Consider the following 27,190-nt stretch of genomic DNA (forward strand, 5'->3'; position numbering starts at 1 on the left):
TTAGCTAAAACAATCCAGATTTTACAACAGTTATTATGAACAAAGTGATAACCCTTTAATAAAGGTTTTACTAATCTAGTAATAATACACTTATATTTGCCTTAAGATAGTTTTGAGACAATCAAGACAATTTGACTAGCATTAGTAGGCTATTAGTTCACTTTTTCCAGACTCATTCTATCACGTATGAATGCATTAATGCATGCATTTGTTATGCATCTTATAAAAAAGTTGTTTATTGCTTCTACATATTTTACGCAAACATCCAACCCATCCATAATAATAAAAGCACCTGGAGCTTGGACTTGAGTCAGCTGAGAAAGCACAACAGCAAAGGCCCAAAAGCTTGCAGATATGTACTAGATTTGAAAAAGTGAAATTGAAGACCTCTAAAATCGAAATAAAGATGTTAGGATAAAACTGCTAAACTGATCAAAATTTCCATAGACTCACAGTTATGCATAGACTTAACAATTACTGAATGTAAACACAATTTCACTGTTTCCTGGGGACCTACATGTACTAATAAGACAGAGAGGAATGGTTTTGATGTTGTTTTATTAAATAAATATCAACATAAAGTAAAATATCTAAAACAATAGAGTTAAAACATGAGCTTGCATAGCCTGTAAACCAGAACCCTGAGTGAATATTCCCACATTTTAAAGCATTATTTCCAAGCTAAACTACACATCTCACAATTAAGTATACATTGTTGTCCAGTATCATATGGCTTATCAAATGGTTTATGGCTTTAATTTTATTACTGACCTAATATGACGAGGCAACTAGTTGTGTGCTGATGTAATGCACTTATTTAAGAGACACCTCTTGCAGCTGTTGACAGACAAGTGGGGGACAATCAATGACCAGGCACTCAGTCTTCCTCAGGAAACTTGAATTTAGCATAGACGATGAGCATGACTATGGACATAAAGACGCACATTGAACCAATCACGAGGTAGGCAATTCCCAGGAACTCATTCTTGCCACCCATCCACGACACGTTGCTGAACACTACCTTCTTTCTCCCATTAAAGCTCAGAACAGGATAATCTGGGGGACAAATGTTAAGGATGTATAGCAAAAATGGAAACATGTAATTTAAAAAAAAAAAAGACAAAAAAGTGGCCATGTGCCAGTACTTCACTGTAGTATTAAATAAACTGTTAAGATATTGTATAAAATGCAATGGTTTTGCATGTTTTGACCCATTTACTACTAATCCTGTACATCTGACTGTGCTTGAATTTTGAATACATTTTTTAAAGGCATTGGCTTCCATTCATTTCAGCATTATACAGTATCTAAATCAGATAGCAGACTTGACATATTCTTGAGCTGTATAATCCATCTGAGTTACATTATTATAATGACTTGTTGCAGTGCAAACTTTTCAAAGCAAACTGTCTGGCGTTGTAATAGATTACACAAGTGAACCAGGGCTCAATATTCAAAAAAATAATTTCTAATGTTTAAACAAAAGAATGGAAACTGTAGCGAAAATAAATCCAATCAACTCTAATTGTCTGGTTTGCATCAAAATTGGTAATATTTACAAGTAGTTATTGGGTTTAAGCTTGTAAACACAGTGGTAAGATCCTTAAGCAAAATCAAAATGTCTTTGAGGTATTTACATAGGCCTTCATGGCTTCAGGTAGACAGCGATTAATTACAAAAAGATTATTTGCCTAGCACACCTACATATGCCAGAAAATTTGCCTTGTTTTTCCTTAGCTATAGGAACTCCTGAGTCATTGCATTCACTCTGCCAAAGTTAAAAGAGAACTACACCCAACCCGTGAAACAAGTTAGACTAGGCTGCTATTGTTCTGACGTGACACAAAAAACATGTGGTCTAAGTCTACGGCTGACCCCATTATGTAGATTTCAAGCTTCGTAAATCTTCTCACATGGATTGAACCGTGTAAAACTCCTTTAACCACACAAATGTTGTTGTTTAAAGCATGACGATGAGATGTATTACCCAGACTTATTTGCTGTTTAAAATAAGTAAAAAGCATTCTCTTCCACATACCAAACTCAAGGAATGGCACAGTGTCATACAACAAATGTGAAAAGGACACATAAACACAGTGATGAATTTGAATACCTTTTCACCCCTTTCATGTGAATCCTTTCTCAATATTGAATAAAATAAAATTCAGTGGTTTTCCAAGATATTTGATGGCTCAATGTTATATATTTCATAGTTTTGATGGCCATTCACTTGGCACTACTGACAGCTGCTGCTATCTACATGCCCCAGTGAAATGTCTCATTAATGAGTATCACTATGTTGAAAAAGACACGTTTGGCTTTAGACATTGATTTTTGGTGTCCGTTAAGCCTGCATTATATCAAGTGAGATGTAAAAAGCTAAACAGTACTAACTTGTGTAATGGAAATTTGATCCAAGTGAAAAATGGTTAGTGTAATCTTCAAACACAGAACTCGTGTTAAACAAACATAATCGCCCATACCTTCAAGCATCATCTTCAAAATCGTTCCAGAAACTGTAACGTGTATAAAAAGGATACTGTAGGAAATTGCAAGAGAGTAATTTCCAATTGGAAGACCCTTATCAATACGCCGATACAGCTTCCTGAAATTTGGCAAGGCCGCCCTCCTCATCCACACCAGGAAATCTTGATTGATGAAGCCATTGTTAGCAGGGTCTGTTGTGTCCAACTCATATGCAGGCTTGGACCAAAATATGGGTTTCACGGTGTCTGGAATTCAAACTTTTAGTCAGCGTTCATGTTTATAAAACAATACTAAATATTATTTAATCTAAAAAGGACCCCTTATTTACTGCACTAAACTAAATTACTCCCTTCGTCCAAAATACTAGGCACACTTCAATAAAATTCCTTTACAACTTTGTAAATTCCTTGAGCACCCCATTATTGTTGAACAGGCTGGGAACCCCTCATTAAAAACAATTAATCTGCACACTAGTCCTACTTAAATAGAACAGACAGTAAATAAAGTAAGTAACTACTGTTGAATGCGTTCTTCAGAGGTGTGATGCTGGGGTTTCTGTATTTGATGTTGTAGTCTGTCCACCAAGCAATGCCTTTTCCATCAAGGGGAACCAGGTCCACCTTTGATCCATTGATATTATTTAGTTTAAAGGTGTCTTTGAAAAAAACAGCACAATAATTAGTACTTCCATAACACAGCAAATAAAACATAATTCCACATGAATTTAAATGTGCTTACATACCATTGAACATGCTGTTTGCAATTGAGCCACACGGTACAATTGGTTGGTTGTTGCTGTCATAGTCATAGGGTGAACATGTGACACTGGGACTCTTCAAGAGAGACAGAGAACAGTGTTTTTATTGTGCAAATAAAAAAATAAATAAAAAAAACAGATTTTTTAGTTTGTATGACAGATGGGCATCTGCATGAGATACCACCAATGTAGCTTTAGGTTGTGTAAATAAAACTATGAACTGCACCGATATGTCAAACCAAAGTGACAACTTAGCATATTTATACTCAATTCTGCTTTCCATTCTTTAACGTATTTTTATTCCAACTGAGAACATATTGATTTTGTTTTTCCCATAAACATTAAAACCAGAGTGAAGTGTTTTTTTCTTAAATATCCTATGTTGTTGACCCACTTTAAAGTAAGTGATATCTCCATACAGCTGCGAGTCATCTTTGGACACACTGTATTTTCTGAAGTTCTGGAAGTAGTTGGACAAACCATAATAAAAGAACACGGTTCCCTGTGGAGGAAAACAGAATCACAAAAACACAGCCGTCAGTGTCAGCAGCAGGAGTACAATTAAACTGGGTTACAGTTCGTATGTATGCAAGTGTGTTTGTGCAAAGCTCCAATGCTACCGTAAATGGACGGTCAATGGAGAAGTCCAGGTTGCACACACAGTTCAAGACCTTCTGGCCAGTGCAGTTGAAGCATGGTGAGTTTTGCTCAACCCCAGTATAGTCAAACTGTGTAGGAAAAAACAAGAAAGTTTATTAATTATTGATGGCTACAACGCCTATCTCCACCTCTTTGAACTCAGGGTGATATTGCTTACAAGTGAGCAGATAGCAGTGTACAGTTCAGTTCATCTCAACACTGAAAACATGGATTGTTTTGTAAAGGTTTGTTTCCTTTCAACCCCTATGTTTCAACTCAGTTAACACATTTTCCTGTCTTCCTCCCTTTTTTGCTGGTAATGTCTGACCCTTAATTTCCAGCATGCCCCCTAAATAATTGATGTGTTCAGTGGTCACAATCATACCTCCAACACCTGGATGCTCCGTGAAGTGATAAAGAGAGCGACGCCAATGCCAATGAATGCCAGGCCGATGAGGACAAACCCTGGGATGACAATGCCAGCGGAGAGCATGGGCTGCCATGCCGGAAGCCTCTGCTGAGTGAAGGCGGTGTTGTCCGGCCGGTTGGCCAACTCCTGCTCTTCTTTTCCCATGTTTTGGTTCTGTTGGATAGATTGTTAATCAGCGCACCAGTTTGAAGACTGCTTTACTTGTAGTAGCCTAAGTAAGCCTATCTTACTTTAAATGTAATAGCCATGGGCAACATGCGAAACAGTCTAACAAGCCTTTATTTTCCCTGTTCTGACACTAAAGACTTCCCCACGTCTGCTACGTCAAGTGCCTACTCTCATTTCGAATTAGGCTACGACTTTGCATTATATTCAAATGTCCCCACCCCTAAAAGGCTTCAGTACACGAAATAAATCTGGCATCGTCTGCCTAACTACAAAAAGAACCAATTAGCCAAGAACAAAGCACAGACAGACTTTTCGCCAATGATTTTCGTATAAACTTTAAAACACGCTGGTAAAGCTAAATAGTTCAGATGAGGCACAAACATAGCCTAAATATTCACCACATCTAGATTTTAGGTGTTATACTTACACACAGTCGGCTCAAAATGGAGAAACAAAGCAGTCAAAACGTCGGTAGGCTTTCCCGAGTAGCAGTCGCGAGAGCGCTCACCTTTACCTGTCCGGGTAGATCCCCACCCCCCTGTCCATCTTCCTCCAGACTGACGTCAGCTTGTTGTTTGCGAAACTGGAAGCGGTTTGTCTAAGGACGGAAAATACGCGGCGCGGAAACGCTGATCAGCAGCAAAAGGGAAACTTTAAACCCAATTGTTTTACTTCTGTATCCTGAAAAACAACGCCGATATGTGTTTGAAACACATTGTGCATAAACTATCAAACAAAAAAATAGATCCATTGCAGTAGTTTTGATATTAAATCCTCGCCCACTTTTGGATTGACAGTCATGTTGACCAATCGTTTCGCTCAGTGGTGCAGGGTAACGTTTCCATCCACCAATCACAACAGAGTTCATTGAAAGGAGACCTGCTACTGTGCCGTCTTTGTGTTGACATCTTCGGAGGACTTAGAGGTAATATTAATATTTTCAATATTTATGCTCGCCTTCATTAAAAAAAAACATGCTCCCTGGCGTAGGGAAGTCCACCTAACATGAGTCAGTTTAGAAATGATGATTCCTTTTGGAAGCGAAGCTGGTGCACCTGCTACTGTGCCAATGTTGGTGCTACAGGTCTCATTGTTAGCTGCGTTAGCTACCATAGCATGGTTTCGTAATGTACATTTAGAAAAAAATTCCTTCAGAAACGAACTAAACCATGTGTGTCGTACCGCTTTGTTGTGTATCTTTTTAAATGAATATAATATCACATGCATCTGTGTTATATGCAAGTCGTTGTCAAGAAACAAAGCCACCGTTACCTAACGCAAGCTAACGTGGATAGCCATTGCTAACGTTACCATTTTGCTGCTAGCTTTGCAGTTTGCTAGCTAACAAAGTCACATTTGATCAGGATGGCAATCTCGGAACTACTAACGGTCTTGGCACAACAATGGTGTCTGACGAACGGCTGTCCTCTTTAGCTAAATGAATTAATTAAATAAACACCAGGGTTTACGCGTTCAGCGCTTTCAGGTTTTCTCGAGTGGTTATTCTCTCTTAGCCAGACCTGAAAAAAACCCACTGAGCTACGGCGAACCACATTTGATCCGATTCCCTTGTAATATTCAGTGGATATTTGCTAACACGTTTTCATAAATGTTTAGCTAAATCTCAATGGATGTAATGTGAAAGGCCAACGTGTTTTGTCCAGTTGGTCCTGTTCATAACTCTACTTCTGGTTCTGTCTTCATTTCTTAGTGTTTGAATGGATATTACCAGGTGCACGGAGAAATGGGTAAAACAAGAAAAGGTTACTACAACCATGAAGTCCTCATTTCATAAACCATGACATTCATGCATAGTTAACTAACTTTACTTAAATCATCCAGCGAAGCAGATGTGACATTTGTGGGTGGAGCATCTCCCAAAGGCCGACATTGTTTGGTGGACGTTAGCTTTTTGTTGCAGGTGCATTCACTGCCCCCTAAAGCCAAGTGACCAGTTGACATAGGGGGTTGTAAACGAATCTTTCTGCTTGGGTCTAATTTGTGTGAAAACCACTAGTAAGTGAGTGAAACAACCATTTGGCATGAAATTTGTAGGTTATACATTTCAAACAAATTTGGGAATGCCACAAAGGGCACAAACGTAAATAAAATAAAATAATTATTTTTTGGCTGTTTGTTTTCACCACGCACAACCCACACTTGATCATTTTCATCTTTTCTTTGAGGAATATTTTGTAATCTTTTTTTTTCATTGATTATGCTATTTTTAACATTAAAATTTCCATCATTGCCCAAGAAACATTGTAACTTGGGCTGTTGTATGTTTTATTTTGACGAATTTCATCAAATTTCTTTTACCCCTTTGCTCAGGAGAGGCCTCCACAATCCTCCATAATGCTGTCTAGCAAGAAGTCAGATGCTGGCTCATCATCCTCCTCCTCTTCATCTTCTGCCGGAGCAGCGGGAGGGGATAGGGCCCCGGTTTCTGATGCCCAGACTGGTCCTTCGGCCTCAGTGGCAGGCCCTTTGGATGTAAAGAAAAAGGAGAGGTCATCCCCTAGTGGGGAACTTGGAGGGGCTCCTTTGCCTCACCAAGCAGGCCCGGGAGGGGCAGACCAAGACTCAGCTGAAGTTCGCAGAACAAGTCGTCGTAAGCGAGCAAAAGTAAATATTTTAGGGTTGTGATTCCTCCCGTTTAGGGAGGACAAGTTTCTGCCAAAACTGATATGATGACTGAAAATTGAAATGGAAAAGAAGTTTTTTGTTTTTTTTACAGTATTTAATGACTATTTGTTTGCTTTAAAGAATCAATACATGTGTCATCATTTAAACCTTAGTAGTAACATTGCACTCAATCTAAATTTAGCTAACACAGGTAATTTCTCAGTGTCTTTTCAGTAGGATGTTTACATTTGTTTCTCATTCCCAGAAAGGTTTTGGCACTAATGTGGGAGCACACCGACCAACTGATGGCAACGCGGGTTTTAATGATGCTTTTATTGTGCCTACCGTTGCAGGTGGAGTACCGCGAGATGGACGAGAGCCTGGCTAATCTGTCGGAGGACGAATATTACTCTGAGGAGGAGAGGAATGCCAAGGCAGAGAAAGAGAGGAAGCAGGTCATCCCTCCACCACCTCCACCACCAGAAGAAGAGAATGACAGTGAACCAGAGGAGCCATCTGGTGAGTCTGAAACTTGATTAATCATATCATTTATACTCTTTATTGATCCCCTTTGGGGAAATTAAAGTTTACTCTCTTGTTATTACACACTACACACAGGTTGTTATTTATACATACACATGCTCAGGTCTTATACATGCACTAATGGAGAAATGTCAGAGTGAGTGGGCTGTGACTGCTGAACAGGTGACCTGAGCGGTTGAGGGGGGGGGGGTTTGGTGCCTGGCTTAAGAGCACCTTTGGCATTGCCCATGAGGTGAGCTGGCATCTTTCAAACTACCCCACTCTACTATACTTTGGTCCGTATGGGGACTTGAACCAGTGGTTCCTCCAGTTCCCAACTCAACTGCCTACGGACTGAGATACTGCCACCCCAAAGCAGTGAAATGAAACTGATGTTTTTGTTGAGGAAAGAAACTCAAAATGTGCAGTTAAAAAGCCTGATCTTGGGCCCGGACAGCTCAGTTGGTAGAGCAGGCGCCCATATATAGAGGCTTACTTCTCGACGCAGCGGCTGCGGGTTTGTCTTTGACATGCAGTCCTTTGCTGCGTGTCATTCCCTCTCTCTCTCTCCTTTTATGTCTTCAGCTGTCCTGTCAAAATAAAGGCTGAAAATGCCCCAAAAGATCTTTTAAAAAAAGCCTGATCTTTTTTTCAGGCCAGAATGCACAGATTCTTCTCTACTAACATGACGGCTGTGTCTTTCACTGTTACCCGTTTGATCACATTCCGGAGTACTTTGCACACAAATGCTCTTTTTTTTTTGTCTTGAATTGATCATAAATGACAATTCAATGCTGTTATTAGAATAGTGATAGATATATTTAACTTTTAGGCGTAGAAGGAGCTGCTTTCCAGAGTCGTCTTCCTCATGACCGTATGACATCCCAGGAGGCCGCCTGCTTCCCTGACATCATCAGCGGTCCCCAGCAGACTCAGAAGGTTTTCCTCTACATCCGCAACCGTACGGTAAGCGCCAGTGTAGACACATTACTTTGTGTTCAAAAACTAAGGACTATGGGATCATTGTTTTAAACCTACATGTGTCTTAATTCATTTTAACCTTGTGAAGCTCCAATTGTGGCTGGACAACCCTAAAATCCAGCTGACCTTTGAGGCCACAGCACAGCAGCTTGAAGCTCCATACAACAGTGAATAAACATTATTTGTATTTTATTTTTCTACATTTTAATTCTAGTTTTGTTTCTTACAAGAATAATGTAGTCATATAGAAGTTGAGATTTGTGTGCTTTTATTCTCTTTTTAGGTGATGCTGTGCTAGTCCACAGAATACACAGCTACTTAGAAAGGCATGGTCTCATTAACTTTGGCATTTACAAGAGGGTCAAGCCTTTGCCAAGTAAGTTCACTTCATTTATTGCAGTGGTAAAATAACACTAGCCATTAGCTAAATGTTAGTACAATTTATGTATTCTACAATTCATTTTGGGCTAAAGGCGTAGTATCTTGGATTTATACATTGTGATTTAGTCGCTACTCTTGCTTGTAGACAACATCATTTTAAGAGAAACTGACCTGGGAATGGTCAGTAGTAAGGATACCCAGGTAATGTACTCTCTGCTTGTTGTTGCAGCTAAGAAGACTGGGAAGGTTATAGTCATTGGTGGAGGTGTGTCTGGCCTAGCTGCAGCCAGGCAGCTGCAGAGCTTCGGGATGGATGTTACAGTATTGGAAGCCAGGGTAGGTCATCAACAGGGTTTCTATCAATCTGATATTTCAGGTATATTTGTTTTTTTTGGTCACATGTTCTTAACCAACTATTGGTATAATCATATCAATCATTTTATGATTATAAAACATTTACTGTATTTGTATGATTGATAGCATGGTACAATTAGTGCCACCCTCTATACACTTATAATATAACTATTATTATAGTATATATATTACAGTATAAAGGGTTTATACCCTTTATACTGTAAACACAAGGTAAACACAAGTTTACCTTGTGTTTTGTAATAAAGTTTATAATTGCCACAAGTGTATCATATAACAATAGAAATGTTTTTTCCATGCAGGACCGTGTTGGAGGCAGAGTTGCCACATTTAGAAAAGGCAACTATGTTGCTGATCTGGGAGCCATGGTGGTGACAGGGCTAGGTAAGATTCACAACCAGTTTTTTATTTTTATTTTTTATTTTTTTAATGTGAACACTGAATTCAGTCACAACAGTGACAAGCCAAAGCATCCAATAAGCCTTTTAGTGTCTTCTCATGACAAACTGGCATAGACTTACGCTTTGAGGCAGTAGATAATATTCTACAGTTACTTAAATCTACCTGTAGAGGGTGTTATTGTCCATGTTTATGCTGTGTCATTGTCAATTGTGGGTGTGTTTGTGCTTGTTCAGGAGGGAATCCCATGGCAGTAATCAGCAAGCAGGTTAACATGGAGCTGGCCAAGATCAAACAGAAGTGTCCACTGTATGAAGCCAATGGTCAGGCAGTGAGTATAACTACAATCCTTAATCATTTAAGAAAGTTGCCTATTGTAGAATATCCTGCCATAGGCAACTTCCTGGGGGTGTTCTTATACATACAAGTCGAATACAGAGTTACCTTATGAGTGATTCAATAGTTACATCAGTTGTAAAAGTTTCATATTCTGTTGATTTTCATTTTTCATAAATCCCAGGTTTACTGTGAAAGCCAAGAAGTTGTTAAACAGTTGCAAGAGGTTAATGGCAGCAGAACCATACATGTTATTTACTCCATGCAGCTGATTCCTAAAAACTGTCCGTAACGGCGTCGGAGTAATTTGGTTTCCATTGAAGTCAATGTGTGTATTTCCATGGACTGCTGCGGAACGGCTGCGTCCCAGCTCCGACGATCTGCAGCCCTCCGCAGCAGATACGCAGAGCTTCTATTTTTGACAGACATCGGAGAGCTCAGCAGCAGTTGTGTTGCTGCAATGCAACACACGGCAGATAGTGCGGGACAGGAGGTCGATTACAGAAACAAAATAAAACATCCGGTTAATTTTCAAAATACAATAGAGCGTGCTCAAGGCAAATCCTATTTCCCTGCACAACGCTTTGAAAACACAGCAAAGAGTTGTTCCTCTCTACTTCTCTGGACGGAAACAAACTGTTGTTGTTTTCGTGGTTCTATTCTACATTAATTTGCAAGATCTCGTGGGTCCTCGAAACTTCAGCTGTCAGTCATGGCCGCAGCCGTTCCGCAACAAATCCGGACCTAGTGGTTATTGACGGACGGCGGAGCACGCAGCCGACACGCAGCGGAGCCGATCCGCACCCGTTACGCATCCTGTGGAAATTGGGTGTTACTCACTTTTTTTTTTTAGCTATGATTAAACTACTAACCTCTGGCTACAACTGCATTAGACGTGTACAAATTACATTTTTGAAACTGAGACCTGATGTTGTTTACTTCCTTTGAAAGTAGATGTTGTGCAAAAGAGTTCCCTCTTGGCATAGAAGGACTCGGTGTTTGGGTTCATAGTTGTTGTCCTGAGGCAGAGATCTGGCTTTCCATGAGCCAAAAAAACAATGGATGGTGGATTCATTTAACTGCTTATCGTTGCGTGTCATCAACAACAGTTCCAGTTCCTTTCAGAGTAGAGCAGACCAGAAGACAGATCTAGCCTAATGTCATTTAATTAGAATTAAACAGTGTTTTTCCCTCTCATTTTTGTTCTGTCCGTCATGTAGCAGCAACAGTAGTAGGGTGTTTAGGTTCATGTTGGGGGCACTTCTATTGGAGTAGAGACTAGCCAGCAGGGCTCTTGAAGCATCCACATCACGTGTAACTGGTTCCCTCCTTCGCTGGAAAAGGCAAATTAAATGTACATGTTTTACTTTTGTGAAAACCGGTTTGAGGTTGAAGTTGTGTTGAATTAACATGTTCTCTTTCTCTCCCCTCTTCTCTTCTCAAACTCTGAACTACTCAAGGGTGAACGGTGCACCAGTGTATGTATTGGTTTATTTACGTAATACATTCCTTATCTATGCTTCTTCTGCTTATATTAGTGAATGGGTGACTTAAATTGATGTCCCAGTAAGAGAAGAAGTAGACTCAGTTACAAGTTGAATCCATCCATAAATGACATCAAAACAAAACATAATACATTTTCTAGTGAAGTTCCGCATATTGTACCAGTTATAATACTTGTGTCTTTAGCTTTACTTGAGTTTGGCATGCTTTTCCTACTGTTTCTTTTTCCTATTCTATCAGTTCTGTCATTGATTGTTCGTGTGTGTGTCCAGGTGCCAAAAGAAAAAGATGAGATGGTGGAGCAAGAGTTCAACAGATTGCTGGAGGCCACCTCCTTCCTCAGTCACCAGCTGGACTTTAACTTCCTGAACAACAAACCTGTTTCTCTGGGACAGGCGCTGGAGGTGGTCATACAGTGAGTATATGGTGTACACCACGATGTATTTTGCATGTGTGTACCTACAAAAGAGATGTATACAGATACACACAAACACTCTAATTGTGTGTGTGTGTGTGCGTGTGCGTGTGTGCGTGTGTGCGTGTGTGTGTGTAGGCTTCAGGAGAAGCATGTAAAAGATGAGCAGATAGAACACTGGAAGAAAATTGTAAAGACTCAGGAAGATCTGCGAGATCTTCTCAACAAGGTGAGCACACATACATTTTTTTGGGACACCAGCAGTAGTCCCAAACACATTTTTTAATGCCATATAGTTGGTGGTGCCTAAATTTCCCTCAGTGTCACAAGGCAAGGCAAGGCAAGGCAGCTTTATTTGTATAGCACATTTCAGCAACAGGGCAATTCAAAGTGCTTTACACAAAATCATTAAAACAGATAAAACACAAGTACAAACAGTTAAAAATCATAAGCATTAAAAACCGGTAAAACACATGAATAGACAGTTAAAAACAAATAGTTAACAAACAGTTAAAAACAAATAGAAACAGGTTGACTCACAAGACTTAACGTGCAAACCATATATTTGTAGTGAATTGCTGACAGATCTGATGGCAGAAAAGCGAAAAAGCAGCCTTTAGACTGGAACACTGCTGGTTTCAATTTCCGGCTCATCTGCATCCACAATCTCATGACTTCCAGCTTCCCCTCCCTCTCTATTCCTCCCTCTCCCTTTTTAGATGGTGACCACTAAGGAACGGGTGAAGGAGCTCCATCAGCAGTATAAAGAGGCCAGCGAAGTCAAACCACCCAGAGATATCACAGCTGAGTTCCTTGTGAAGAGCAAGCACCGTGACCTCACAGCGCTCTGCAAAGTGAGCTCAAATCCCATTTCAGATAAAAGACAGAGAAATGTTATTATTAAAAAGCTAGAAGAAAGTTAAAAATATTTATAAGCTGTGTGCAGTCATCTAGACTGGTTGTTGCCTAGAACAGATTCTTATGTGACGCTTTCATTACGTCCAATCTGAAATCAGCCTTTAGGACTTAGAATACTGTAGTGAAGTCAGTACTTTTAAAAGCTAACTATTTCAAACTGTATTTGTTGTGTTTTGGGCATTACATTACATAGTGTGTATTTACAGGTGCTGTAGTTTGAACTACTTTGAAAACAATATTAGATTTTCTTTGTTGATTAAGTGTACGTATGTACAGGTCAGAAGGTCGACCAACACAATAGAAACCTTGTATTTGTTCTGCAGATCAAATAATGTGTAGCAGTATTATGCAGAAGTACCAGCTTGTATGATGGATATTTTATGGACTACCAGGTCAGGATGCCTCACAGAATTGTAATGCCATGCTCTTTAAGTTAACCAGACAGGCTGTGTTTAAGTGGTTTAATGCCTCGGTAGGATGTATTATTAGAGGGAGCTCTGCTGTTTTATTTTTGCTTCAGATAAATCCCCTTCACTACTGCTCTGTGTGTATTTGAAAGGATATTTTAGTTGGTTTAAACACAGCTGGTGTCTTAACTGAATTTGTCTGCTACCCATCCACTGTCTGAGAAACCACTTCAAGGCTTTGAATCACGGTCTGGCTGTCTTTATGTCTACAGATGTACACACACACTTTCAGCAAGACAGACATTAGCATTTAAGATTGTGTGTGTGTGTGTGTGTTCATGACATGCATGACTACACCATATACCAAGATCTTAAGGCTGTGTCAGGATATTTTTGCTAGGATATTTTCCAGCATTGTTCCTTCATTATGGCGTAAAGTTTTCTAGACTTGACTCAGTGTAGCTGTGTCCTGGGGCCTGGCGTGGTAGGAGGTCTTACCGGACTCTGCACTGCTGCTGTATTTGGTTCTATTGTGGTGAACTGATGAACAGGTTGACTCAGCCCATTCTGTTAAAACTGCTTGTCTTTTCTGCATGACCTTAAACACACACACACACACACTTACCTACCTAGTTAAATACTTCACCAGCTCAAAGTGTAACAAGTCTCAATTCATTTTCTCATTAGTTTTAGCTCATTAGATGAATATTCAGGATCATAAAATCTTGAAAATAAAAGAATTCTCATTATATTAGCATTTTCCAGGAGTGATACTACATGGATGAAATATAGATGTTTATACATCTCCTTGCTGTCTACCTTGTCTCTGTGTAGGAGTATGATGAGTTGGTGGAGATGCAGGTCAAGCTGGAGGAGAAGCTGCAAGAGCTGGAGGCAAATCCACCCAGGTAATCAATACTTTTAAAGTTTCAGCATAATCTCCTAAACTGTTGTTGTACCTCCTTTTTATTTGGCATCACATTAGTTAAACTGCACCATGACAATTCACTGTGTGTTAACCAGTAGGGGTGGATGAGGGTGTAGTGGTCAGAATGAAATGGAGTTGGTCTCTATTTATTCATCCATTTTCTTAACATTCTTTTGTGTTACGGTTAAATCATAATTTATTATGAGCGGGAAAACTATTGTATATACATCCATGTCTCCACACATGTCATTACTGGACAATACTGAAATTACTACATAATAGAAATGTTTTCTTGTTGTCATTGGAAATGCCCAAGCCTACAACATGTTTTTTTTTTCAGTATAACTATGTTTGAGACCCTATGGCAAAAACATCCCAGGGTGTGGATTGGTTGGGTTTAATAGATAACTACATAAAGCAGTTATTTAAATAGGAATAGATAGGAACAGAGGCAGCAGCAGCTTCTTGGTCTAGTTTGGATCAGTTCTGTAGCCTTCTTTTATTAATTGTTCTAATCAGAAGCTATCCAGGCTAAGCCTATTGGACTGGCTATGTTGATGCAATATTAGCTTATGTACTGGAGTGAAAATAGTTCTTAATGGTAATATAATGGTACCATTATAATACCAATATAATGGTAAATATTGTTTATGTTGGAGCCCTGCATCCCACGCAGATGTTTACCTGTGTATGCCTGTGGCAATTTTCCTGTTTTTTGTTTCCAGTTAATGCTTTGTATTCAAATATGTATAATGACATTGGCACCAGTTTTTTGAGTTGGGCTTTTTCAGCTTGTGCATGAGTAAACCTGTCCCTCTGATGTCTGAATAGCTGTCAGTATACATCACCATGTCTCTTTCCTTCCCTTCTTTCCCACAGTGATGTTTACCTGTCATCCAGGGATCGGCAGATCCTCGACTGGCACTTTGCCAACTTGGAGTTTGCCAACGCTACGCCTCTTTCCACCCTTTCGCTCAAGCATTGGGATCAGGTATATACATGTACCCATTTTGAAATGTCATAACTGTGTAGTCCTAACAATGGTCTTCCATTGCAAAGACCCTGAGACCTCTTACAATCCCACGTGTGTAACAAGTTATTGCTAGTTTAACTGTGAGATGCTTCTGCCAGTCTGTTTTAGGACAGTCGGTGGCTAATTGTGCCCTTGGGGTGACATGTTATTCATTTATCCACAGGATGATGACTTTGAGTTCACTGGCAGCCACCTGACAGTAAGGAATGGTTACTCTTGTGTTCCCGTGGCCCTGGCTGAAGGCTTGGACATCAAACTAAACACAGCAGTGCGGCAGGTCCGATATACAGCCTCTGGTACGTTTGTCTTCTGCCACTTTTGGCCACAAGTTCCACTATGGATTTCCTGATTGATGTACATGGGTGACTTTGGCTCAGGGGTAGAGTGGGTCAGCCCTCAACCACAAGATTGGCAGTTTGATCTCAGGCTTCCCTCAGCACATGTCAAAGAGTCCTGAGCAAGACACTGAACCCCAAGGACGCTGAATGATTGGTTGTCCACTGCTCCTAATGCTTAGGATGGGTTTAATGCAGAGATTGAATATTACTACATTGTAATGTACGATATGTATGTGACGAATAATGAAGTTTCTTCTTTCATATAGATGTACAATGATTGTTCTTCATCTGTTTATTCTCCAGGCTGTGAGGTGATAGCCGTCAACACTCGCTCCACCACTCAGACTTTCATATACAAGTGTGATGCTGTGCTGTGCACCTTGCCTCTCGGCGTGTTGAAGCAGCAACCCCCTGCTGTGCAGTTTGTTCCCCCACTGCCTGAGTGGAAAACGTCGGCTATACAGAGGATGGGCTTTGGCAACCTCAATAAGGTATGGTGCTAAGCATTTATCCTTCTGTACTGCTATCCCTAACCTCATTCTGATTTGTCCATATTTTGGTCGTAAAGTGTGTGTGTGTGTGTGTGTGTGTGTGTGTGTGTGTGTGTGTGTGTGTGTGTGTGTGTGTGTGTGTGTGTGTGTGTGTGTGTGTGTGTGTGTGTGTGTGTGTGTGTGTGTGTGTGTGTGTGTGTGTGTGTGTGTGTGTGTGTGTGTGTGTGTGTGTGTGTGGTAGGTCTGCAACTAAACAATTATTTTCATTGTCGAAAAATCTAAAGAGTCTATATAAGGTATAAAAAGTCAGAAAAAGAGTGAAAGTCGGTCAGTGTTTACCATAGCCCAATATGACGTTCTAAAATGTATTGTTTGTCCACAACTCAGATATTCAGATTACTGTCATAGAGTAATAAAGAAACCAGAAAATATTCACATTTAAGAAAATGAAATCAGAGAATATTTACTTCACTTTTTTTTTTCTTCTTCTTAACAAAATGGCTCGAAACAATTAATCGATCATCAGAGTATTTGACAATTCATTTAAAAGTTGACAACTTATCGATTCATCTTTGCAGCTCCATTGTGAAAACAGCCCTGAGTAGTCTGACGTTTAGTGGGAGGACAGAGATTTCTTTTTTTTTTCTCTTTTTCCTTGCAGATTCAAATATTGTCACAACAACAGCTACTTGTACAGAGACAGTAATTCAGACAATAGGAATTTCCTCCTTCCTCTAATCTGACTAGGTGTATCTGCTCTATCCATGTTTACATCTGGGCTCCGACGGAGGATGGGGAGTCAAAGGGTGGCAATGTCTAATGTGCAGTAGTGGAGAGGCAGTCGGAGCATAATGGCGTGCGAGTAAAAGGTGCTTTTTGCCAGTGTGTAAGCGGATCATGTGGGAGTGCTCATCCTGCGTCACTCTTGACCCACCAGTTCTCTCTCTCTCTCTGTGTTGCTGAGCATCATCTGCAGCAGAGTACTTTATCTCCTAATTCTACTGCAGCACAGAGGAGAATACTGCATTATTATACAATCTGAGCTGTTGCAAATGCTGTGTCTCCAGCAGAGGGTGCTCTATCGTCCATACATTCATAACCATAAAGCAATGGCAGTCAATGTCCTCAATCTGAGATGTGTTTCGCACAAAATAAGCACTTTGATTGTTGTGTGACTGTTTTTATGTTTTGCTTCTCCCTGTTTGAAGGTGGTGTTGTGTTTTGACCGAGTGTTCTGGGATCCCAGCGTCAACCTGTTTGGTCATGTCGGCTCCACCACGGCAAGTCGGGGCGAACTCTTCCTCTTCTGGAACCTCTACAAAGGTGACACGAGATCCCTTTTAGTTTCACACTGCAGATTGATGTGGTATTGAGATATTCTCCTGTCCATTTATTTTCTTTGCTTCCCCTAATGCATGCGTATAGAGACTCTGTGACAGATTGTGCCTTTTTCTCTTGGTAGCCCCAATCCTGCTGGCTCTGATGGCCGGTGAGGCCGCTGGCATCATGGAGAACATCAGTGATGACGTGATTGTGGGACGCTGCCTGGCCATTCTCAAAGGAATATTCGGAAGCAGCGCTGTACCTCAGGTACATGTTTGTGCATCATCTTTCCAGTGCATCAATGTTCAATGTGACTTTTGTCAAGTTTTATCTTTCTTTGTCTTGAACTTTTGCTTTTGAGTTATTCTTTAACATGCCAAATTATTTTCTTAAACCCAATGTTTACATAATTCAAGAGTTTCAACTACAACTTTATCACGTTTGTTGTTTATGGCAAAATGTGGTTGATTATATTTTTTAATCTCAATCATTAGTGTTATCTCTGTTTTTTTTCAAGGACTTTGAGTGGAATGTCAAATCTGTTTCTAAAATCCCCCCCCATAACCAGCACAACTTTACACAGCAAGCACATATGAAAGGCACTTACAAGTGGAGTCGTATCCAAACCACCAGTCATTATAAATCATTTGCTTATGGTTTAAAATGGGATAAAATCATATGCATGGAGGCCAGCATTGGAACTGTTCCATCGAGCTGTTTACAGGTCCCTCTAATATCATCATGGAAACTCCTAAGCAATATGTGTTGTTTGTCATCATGGCAGCCAAAGGAAACTGTGGTCACTCGTTGGCGTGCAGACCCCTGGGCCCGGGGCTCCTACTCGTACGTCGCAGCAGGTTCTTCGGGTAACGACTATGACCTTATGGCACAACCCATCACACCTGGCCCTGCTATACCAGGAGCCTCACAGGTAAGCGTACGCACGCATGCAGACATTCCTTAGTGTTGTGTTTGGTTGAGAAGGTCAGTACACACACACACACACACACACACACACACACACACACACACACACACACACACACACACACACACACACACACACACACACACACACACACACACACACACACACACACACACACACACACACACACACACACACACACAGACAAATCGAGGGAGAGAAGGCATCCCAGCCTACTCAACACCCAACCAAAGCATAGTTGTTTATTCTCCACACAGATGTTTTTTGGGCTGCTTTGATGTTGAAATGCCGATTGAGTCATATTTATGTGTTTGCTGATGAGTTCTGGCAGTTTACTACCACACTTTTTCTTCTCTCACCAATCCCCTACTTTATTATAATTCCTTATTATGTTGGGACAATCCAACCTTGATCTCAATGTGGTTATTCTTTTTTCCCTCTTAGCCTGTCCCTCGTCTGTTCTTTTCGGGGGAGCACACAATCAGGAATTACCCCGCTACAGTTCACGGTGCCCTGCTCAGCGGGCTCCGTGAGGCAGGACGCATTGCAGATCAGTTCCTGGGTGCCATGTACACACTTCCCCGACAGGCCACTCCCACAGCTGCCAGCAACCCTCAGCAGGCTCAGCCCACTCCCAGTGTCTGAATTTGCCCCTCCTAGTTCCTGCCAACCAAGGACCGCGGGACCAACTATAGCAGTTAATAAGAAAATACAAAAGTTTACCCACAAACTGTTAATATGTCTGTATGTGAAAGGTCTTGGAAGTCCCTGACAACACTTTGCGTCATTGCCTTTATGCAAGTACTGACACAGAACTTATTTTCTGGCTTTAGGTATGTTGTGAAATTGAGTTTCCCTAACTGGAGCATTTTGATTCCTCAGACTTATTTTGGAAAGCTAGTGACTGTTCACATTTCCAGCTAAATATGGAGAAAGGTGTAACCTACTACAAAGACTGGGCTATGCTAAATAATAAATCCCAATTTTGTTACATAGTAATGTAATATAACTCATCTTTAGAAATATGAGATTTCACAGTCTTAAAAACAGAAGCATGGCATTAAATGTATTTAATTTGTGGAGCATGTCTACAAAACCCAACATCTATTTATATGCTCTTGTCTAAATCTTTAGTGTATACAGAACCTAGAGCCAAATATCATATAAAACGAATGACCAACCTGGTAGCAGTTACAAGGCCTTGTGCTGGTTGTGTTGATTCTTAAAACATTGCTATGTACTGTAGCTGTATGCCTCCTACATTTTTGTTCTATGATTTAGGTTGCAGAGTGTAGTGAAAATAGTTTGTATTAAAAGTTAAAAACACAGATATGTTGAAAGCATTGTGAATTTTTTTGTTGCCATAGCAGTTCAACTATTTTATTATGGTTGCCACCACATACTTTTTTTTTTTATATTGTCGGTTGTTTTGTTATTAAAAGAAGAAATTGTATCTTGAAATCAGTGTGTTCTTCTTGAAAGGGATGTGGTGTATGCAGACTAATTCTGAAGTTTTTTTTAAACACCAAGCAAAGTCCTTCCTGCACTATTACCTGCAAATGTATACTATATATTTTTTTACATGCATGTACAAAAGTAACATGGCTGCTTCTGCTTTGACCCTCCTTAATTGCAGGTCCGGCTGCATGTGTGTTTGAGAGAGTTGAGGGTCCCTGGCCACAGCTCCACATAGTGGGGGATCTTATAAAGGAAGGGGAGATTAATATGGTCAACCATGAGCTTCGAACCTTTCTGTGGGGTTGTATTTCAGGGCTCTGTGCCCCTCTGTTTCCATGCACTTGAGCGTCACAGGCCTTGTTTTCCCCCAGAGATGCGGTTATTATTATCGTGACCAAAGGAGACGTTTGATGTAACAACAGTAATTTGAGCTGAGGTTTTGGACTGCAGCACTCTGGTATTTTCACCTCCCTGGTAAACCATGGGCTCAGAGCAATGTGTAACTGTTGACTGGTGAGGTTATTTTTCATAATAGCCTGAAGCCCACATCAACCGATTACTTGATAGAGAGGCAGAGGCGTAGAATGTTATTGGAGTCCTTTGGATGAGAGACCACAGCGTGTCTGAGCACAGCTCATGTGATTCATAGGTGTGTGCAGGAATGTACACCAACGCAGGTGCTCCCACATGCTTTTTTAAGCATTTATGGACATAAAATAAATTGAGAGATTACTTTTTTTTTTTAGCCATTCTAGCTAAAAGACTTGGATGGATGGTAATGTTGGTCCAGACTGAAATTTCTATAGCTATTTGATAGATTGGCAAGAGAGTTTGTACAGACATGCCACCATCAGCTTAAAATGTGTGTGTTCAATGCCTGTTTATGACTAAAAACCCACAAAACTAATGACCGTCCCATTAGCCTCAGCTATACTTTGTGTGCTATTTAGCAATTTCTATTTTACCTGCATAAAATCAGCATGTTGCTGTTGACACTGTGTACAGATATTTACACACTGATATTAGCAAGTTGCACCTCAGAGTCACTACATGGCTGTAGACTTTAGGCGTGTTGACAAGCAGGTTTTTAAATTAAACAAAAATTCCACATGCACAGTTTTCAAGCTAGCGTCACTTTTAAAGTTATTCAAAGCTGCAGGCTTGACCTCAGCAACCCTTTGTCTATATTCACACATTCAACATCCTCCTCAGTAGTTCCAGTGACACCTGTTGTAGGCAGTGAGGCTTCCTCTTTCTCATTCTCACTCCTCCATCTTCCTCCACTCGCCTGGAGTGCCACTGAGTCATTTCCATGGTTGACTTCACAGTACTAATTCAGGTCAGGCATTGGCGCAGAGGCTCAGGAGTACCAGGGTCTAAACAGGCACCAGTGTGTTAGGGTAGCACCTCCCTACATCTGAACTTGGGACAGATTAAACCACACAAGCAGGAGACAGTGTTAACCCCTTCCTCTCAACCATTTGACTCATGACACCCCACAAACAATCTAGGGCCTACTCTTGATTTTCTCAACTAAATGGTGAACTCTCATGATAAGTGATGATTTTTTTTCTTGTGCCTCTACTCTTCTTTACTCTGAAAGATGCCTTGATACTGCAAGCATTTATAGGTCTTTTTTTTTTCCACAGCATTTGACATTTTTACCGGTCATTGTAGGTAATGCATGGCTGTTACTGATAACATTAATGATGGCTTTGTCCTATTCAAGCATGCACAATGTCAGGAGCCTGAGACTGAAGCAGCAAACTCAAATTCAGCCAGCTTTTCTTCTTTTGCTTTTCCTACTGTGACATGCCAAAATGTCAGTGGGGGTCTTGTATCCGGAGTAATATAGTTCATAATAAATGTGTGTAATATACACTTTGGGATTATTAGTGTAAAACTAATTTTCAAATCCCAGAACAGGGGGTGTTGTCCACTAACAGTAGCCTCAATAGACCAGAATATTGAATTCTGTTCATTTTGAGGCTACTGTTAGCTGAAGCATCTGAACACCAGGAGTCACTTGTTCTTAACCAGAACATGTTGATCCTTTGCTCTAGAACTCTCTCTACACATAAAGGCCATGCAGCTGAATTCAACACGTTCAGGCTTGCTCTTTGGAGTTGTACAAAACTGTTCTATGCAATAATGGAAATTACTAGGCAGCTTGTGGTGAAGAAGTTGCACCATAAAATTACTGATAATAAAATAACTTAAGAGGTTGGTTATTTTCATATTAAAAGTCAGATATTTCAGACTAGATTGTGTAGATTGTATGATTGAAAGCAACCTACAGAAACAGAAGTGCTGGCCTTCACAAAGTGAGGCAGAGCTGTTTAAGAGAAAGTTGTGCGTGCTGACTTTGCATTCCACAACAGCTTGTGGTTTTCCTCTTCGTACCTGACCAAATTTAAACATTTGTCTACCTGCTTATTTTTGCATACCGTCAGCTGCTGATCTTCCTGCTCTGTGCGCGAGCACACACACGCGAGCACACACACACACACACACACACACACACACACACACACACACACACACACACACACACACACACACACACACACACACACACACACACACACACACACACACACACACACACACACACACACACACAGTACCGCTATGAAATCAAAACTTGCTGAGCTTGTTCAGTAAAAAGCACTAAAGACATTAACATACATGGTTGAGTTTTACGCACAATCAGCTACGCACACACATACTGACACAGGTTCCAACATGGAGACGTGTTACAAACAGGTTGGTTTTTATTTTTATTGGAATACATATGGTCTGCTGTACAGTTGGCAGCTTCAAGAGACCTACATGCGAGTGCGCCAGCCAAAGTAAGGTTAAAACATGCACAATGTATTAAGTCTAAAACAGAAAAAAAAACTCCCCACACAGTCCACTTGGCATTGCTGACAAACGGAGAAGCAATATTAAATCATAAAACCCTTTTGATCTGATTTCATTACATATAGTTTTGTGTTTGACACCTCTGTCTCCTTCTTATGCACACAAAATGAACTCATAAACACTCGGCAATAAAAACAGTTGATTGTACAGGCCTTCTTTCTTTGGCAGCACTTACAAATACAGCACAGAAGATGTACGAACCCTAAATTTATGAGCGAGGGAGAACAGAGCAGTGTAGAGGCCGAGCACTAAATGGTCCCCGATAACAACGGGACGACACATGGTGAACCACTCAGCGTCGGGAACCTGCTCAGCTCTGATAAAAACGCACATGGCTCTCATTCTTCAATGACTATGACACAACTCCAGCTTCTCTCTCTCTCTCTCTCTCTCTCTCTGATCCGTGTCATCATAGCTCCAGGTCGTGAGAAATTTCTTGCATTAAAATAACAAACACAAAATACAGGAAGAAGTACTCTCCAGGAGTGTAATTACAATGAGGAAGATACATTATCTTGCAAATACTTAATATATTTCAAAAATAAAGGCCCACTTTACAAAATTACAAGAGATTCCTTAAATAAAATCTATCCGATATAGTTTCCAAAATAAGACATCTTTTGTTTAACAAAGAAATAAAAACAATTAAGCAGAAAACAAAAAAGGAAAACCCTCAAATTGAATATTTCCCCTTAATTTCAGTATTTTAGAGACAGGGGGACCATCTGGGGAAGCATTAGCACTGTCTCTAACTGTAAACTGGAAATACTGTGGAATGATTTTGGCACAATGTTAGAAGGCTGAGATGCAGGCATAACAGGGTGCAATACCTCAAAGGATATGTTCAAACATGATTTGTCCACTGAGAGCACACCAATTTTCTTTTCTTTAACTTGTGAGATGATTCTTCAATACTCTAACTTGGCTGGTGCAAAAATACATATCTGTCTGTGGTACATTCAGCAAATGGCTACTAAAACAGAGTTAAAGTACAATTCTGGGACACAACAGAGGAAAATTTTTGACTAAGGGGGCATTAGTCGTTTGAGGTCTTAAAGTTAAGTGCTGGTTAAGTGCAGATTACCGCCTACGCCACCCAATGACACCTTGACCCTGGCTTCACAATGGAGGCCTTTGAGGACAAGGGCCTGCTCGCTGCCTGAGAGCCATTTCTGCATTGCCACTCCAATCTCTACTAAGTACATTCTAGTCTACTTTATAAAAGAGAAAAAAAAACAATGACTTGTAAATAACGGATGTTTATGCATACACCACCAGAGCTTAAGAGGATTTCTGCAAACGCTTTAGTTGGTATTTGAGAAGGAAAGCGGAAGCAGCCGCTTTACTCTCCACTGCTTAACTACATCATGTCCTTGTAGGAATTTGCTTTTGTGTTATTCGCAGCCATGTTTTATTTACTTTGCTCCAGCAGCAGCTTTCATACAGATTCTCTCATTCAATAAATGTTCTGCAAAACTGCCATCATTCAGGGAGGAGAGGAACCGACAAAATCTCGGTAACAGCCCCCCATAGAACCATAGAAGTCTTGAAACCTGTAAAGTCTTCACTTGAGTCCCAGATGACCAGTCTCTACATTCCACCAGGTCAACACTATACAGGCTCTCGCCACTGGAAGTAACGAATAAGAGCTATAATATGCAAGTGGCATGTAGCCCAAAACCCATATAGGTAGAAGCTGGTATTCATCCTGGCACACAGAGTCCAGCTAAGCTTCAGAATGGATGTACAGTCAGTGTTAATGTACTTTGGGGCCTTGTAAGGAGGAAAGGCATCATGCATAGCTGAGGATGGAGTTTCAACTTTGCACTTTAAAAAGCCCTGCTTTCTTTGAAGCTGGTCTCCAGGAGGGAAACCCTCCAATGCATCATAAAACCTACAGTTTCCAACAGCTGGGCCCTTCCTTCCTGGGACCCCAGACTCAAATGCTCTCTTCAGGGTCAAAGACAGGTTTTAGACCAGAAGGTAAGAAAGGTTAAAGCATGAATGAAAGTGAAAGAGACAAATGATAGAGGTTACACAGAATGCAGTAAGGACTGGGCAAACTGGAGGATTGTCTGCATGGTAGACTATTTATTGAGCGGAGGGAAACCGGTGACACATGTGGGAAGTAAGGAAGGATAAAGGTTGAGAATGACTCATGTTAGTACTTGCATCACTGAGTTGCTATATAGAGTAATCCTGACCCACAGTGATCTGCTTCAAAAATTAAACAATCTCCGGCCCTACACGTGCATATTTAGTGCACATCAGTTAGCAACTTCTTACTTGGGGATCTGCAGCAGCTTACAACATACCAGTTTACATGGCCAGCTTTAAAACGTGAGTCCTCACTGTCACTGATATATAACAACACACACTGATGAATGACCACACCACGTCTATCTCCGGTAGCATGAGCGCAGGCAGAACTGGACATTCGATACCTTCGTCTGTTTTAATTATCCCTAACTGGATTTCGTTGCCAAGCTGTCGGTCTTCCTCTCTCCTGTATTTAGAAGCCCTGAGTCAAGACGAAGAGACAGGATTAGATGCAGCCCTGACCTCTGACCTTCCAACTACCCAGGGAACTGCCCATCAAAATCTGGTGACAGGCCTTTGGCCTTCAATAAAACAACCCTCTGAACTAACAACACATATCACCACTTCTTAGGACCAGGCTTTCCCTTTCGGAAATGTGAATCCAAGAAAGATGCACAGAAACGGAGGAAGAGAGAAAAGGGGGAGGGAGGGACATTAGACTTCTCTAAAATACTAAAAGGAAAATTGGAATCAGTTGAAAAGGTGAGAGATGGGGAAAAGTTGGCATTCCCTTTTGGTAACGTGTGAGTGGTAGTAGAAACAGTAATAGAGAAAGCATAGAAAGACTATATGATCATCAAGTCTTGGCATGTGCACTAAGAGCTTGGAACAGTATGTCTGGTCGGTTTTTGCTCCATCATAAAGTCAGCAGTGGCCATGAAAAGGCCACATGGCAATCCTTTCTGAGGCTGCGCTGCACCCTGCGACTTTGACAGACAAATCCAAAGGACATAGATTTTAGGCAGTGCGGGGTATATATATATATATATTCTTTAAAAGGGGTACTTTGAAGAAAAGAAAAAAAAAAAAACTTGCTTTGACATCCCTCCGAGAACCTCTTTTCACACTGAACCCAACTTTTACAATGTTTCGTACAACGATCACCTAAAAAACAAAGTTAAAAAAAAACTGAACCTCACGTCTAAATGGACCTGAACCTAAAGTCTAAATTTGTTGGGAAAATATACCTCCCTAACATTATCTCAAGGCACAGATGAAAATTCTGTTGATTTTTCTGGCTAAAAGTAATGGAAACAAACATTTTGAACATGTGCATTCTGAGCGTAAACAAACAATTTAGTTTGAAAGTTATCACCGATCTGTATGTACAGCATGATTACTTACAATGCATGGGGCAACAGTTTATTGATTGCATATAATCTCCTGCTTGCATAAACAGTAAAGTGACAAAGCTGCGACAAATTGAGCTCCTGCCACCCAGCAGACCTCTTCAATAAATGGAGACTAATAAATATTACAGCTAGATGGCGGCTGGAAGAATCCTGGGGAACTGAGAAATGCACTGGCTGAAACAGGCCATCCCCAGCAGGGTCTGACACAACACAGCATTAAAATCCATAACAGTGGAGGAACCAGATGGAGCTTTAAAAGTCCCAAGTTCTTTAACAGATTCCATGTGTCCCAAGTTGTCCCAGTTATGGTTACATGAGCTTGTCAGATAAACAAAGAATGCAGTTGTTGTTGGATTGGTGAATCAAGCCATCAAGCAATTGGTCATTCTCAGCTCCATTCAATTCATTCATTTTGTTGTGGGATCAAAGTTTACATCGCCTGTTGTACTGCAATAAATGTAGCCTGTTAAAAGATAGACAAGGTTTCTGTCATAGATTTGCACCATTTACCTCAATGAAAACACCTTCTTTCAATTACTGGTCACTACTAAACTGTTTCTATGGCACCCCCATTAATGCAGTGGCACACTCCAATGAGAGATTATACCAACCACAAGTTGATATTTTATGATGTAACAAAATAGTACACCTCTATAGAAATAAGAAATGGAAATAAGCTTAGACGATTCGCACGGCGAACCCAGTCACATACAAGCCGTCAGCTCCTTGCATTTAGGAGTCTTGTGTCTTCCAATGACTGGCTCGCATGTACACAGTATTTACAGCAGCACTGAAAAAATGTCCGCCCCACCAGGCCAGGTTTGCTGGTAATATCAAGTCCAATGTTCAGTTAAAACAGAAACTCCATTTTGCTATGGCTCTGTCAAAATACATGAATGAGGACAATTGCAACAGCTGTAAAACAAAGCACCATGGAAGTTCTCCCCCCCCCC

The 27,190-nt window shown here is 40.6% G+C and overlaps 2 protein-coding genes across 5 annotated transcripts; one reads left to right on the forward strand and one right to left on the reverse strand.

Annotated features, from left to right (window-relative positions):
• Window positions 1-541: 541 nt before the first annotated feature.
• On the reverse strand, window positions 542-5,168 carry tmem30b (transmembrane protein 30B). The gene is made up of 8 exons (XM_032500489.1): window positions 4,909-5,168; window positions 4,269-4,466; window positions 3,865-3,972; window positions 3,639-3,746; window positions 3,230-3,320; window positions 3,005-3,142; window positions 2,541-2,732; window positions 542-1,056 (listed from the first exon to the last, which is right to left on the reverse strand). The coding sequence occupies exons 2-8, from the start codon at window positions 4,455-4,457 to the stop codon at window positions 878-880; spliced, it is 1,005 nt and encodes a 334-aa protein (XP_032356380.1). The 5' UTR covers window positions 4,458-4,466; window positions 4,909-5,168; the 3' UTR covers window positions 542-877.
• Window positions 5,169-5,177: 9 nt separating this feature from the next.
• kdm1a (lysine (K)-specific demethylase 1a) lies at window positions 5,178-19,863 on the forward strand. 4 transcript variants are annotated; one of them, XM_032500484.1, is made up of 22 exons: window positions 5,178-5,406; window positions 6,193-6,244; window positions 6,813-7,106; window positions 7,457-7,625; window positions 8,461-8,594; window positions 8,698-8,776; window positions 8,893-8,985; window positions 9,220-9,326; window positions 9,665-9,746; window positions 9,998-10,092; window positions 11,558-11,575; window positions 11,873-12,015; window positions 12,154-12,244; window positions 12,735-12,869; window positions 14,175-14,248; window positions 15,148-15,259; window positions 15,465-15,597; window positions 15,943-16,130; window positions 17,339-17,453; window positions 17,593-17,720; window positions 18,238-18,384; window positions 18,847-19,863. In XM_032500484.1, the coding sequence occupies exons 2-22, from the start codon at window positions 6,200-6,202 to the stop codon at window positions 19,045-19,047; spliced, it is 2,583 nt and encodes an 860-aa protein (XP_032356375.1). In that variant the 5' UTR covers window positions 5,178-5,406; window positions 6,193-6,199; the 3' UTR covers window positions 19,048-19,863. The 4 variants fall into 4 exon arrangements, with proteins under 4 accessions (XP_032356375.1, XP_032356377.1, XP_032356378.1 ...); XM_032500486.1 differs by having other exon boundaries at window positions 7,460-7,625; window positions 18,847-19,047; XM_032500487.1 differs by having other exon boundaries at window positions 6,193-6,229; window positions 18,847-19,047.
• Window positions 19,864-27,190: the final 7,327 nt, after the last annotated feature.

The sequence above is a fragment of the Etheostoma spectabile genome, chromosome 20 (assembly GCF_008692095.1).
Source record: "Etheostoma spectabile isolate EspeVRDwgs_2016 chromosome 20, UIUC_Espe_1.0, whole genome shotgun sequence".
Classification (NCBI taxonomy): domain Eukaryota; kingdom Metazoa; phylum Chordata; class Actinopteri; order Perciformes; family Percidae; genus Etheostoma; species Etheostoma spectabile.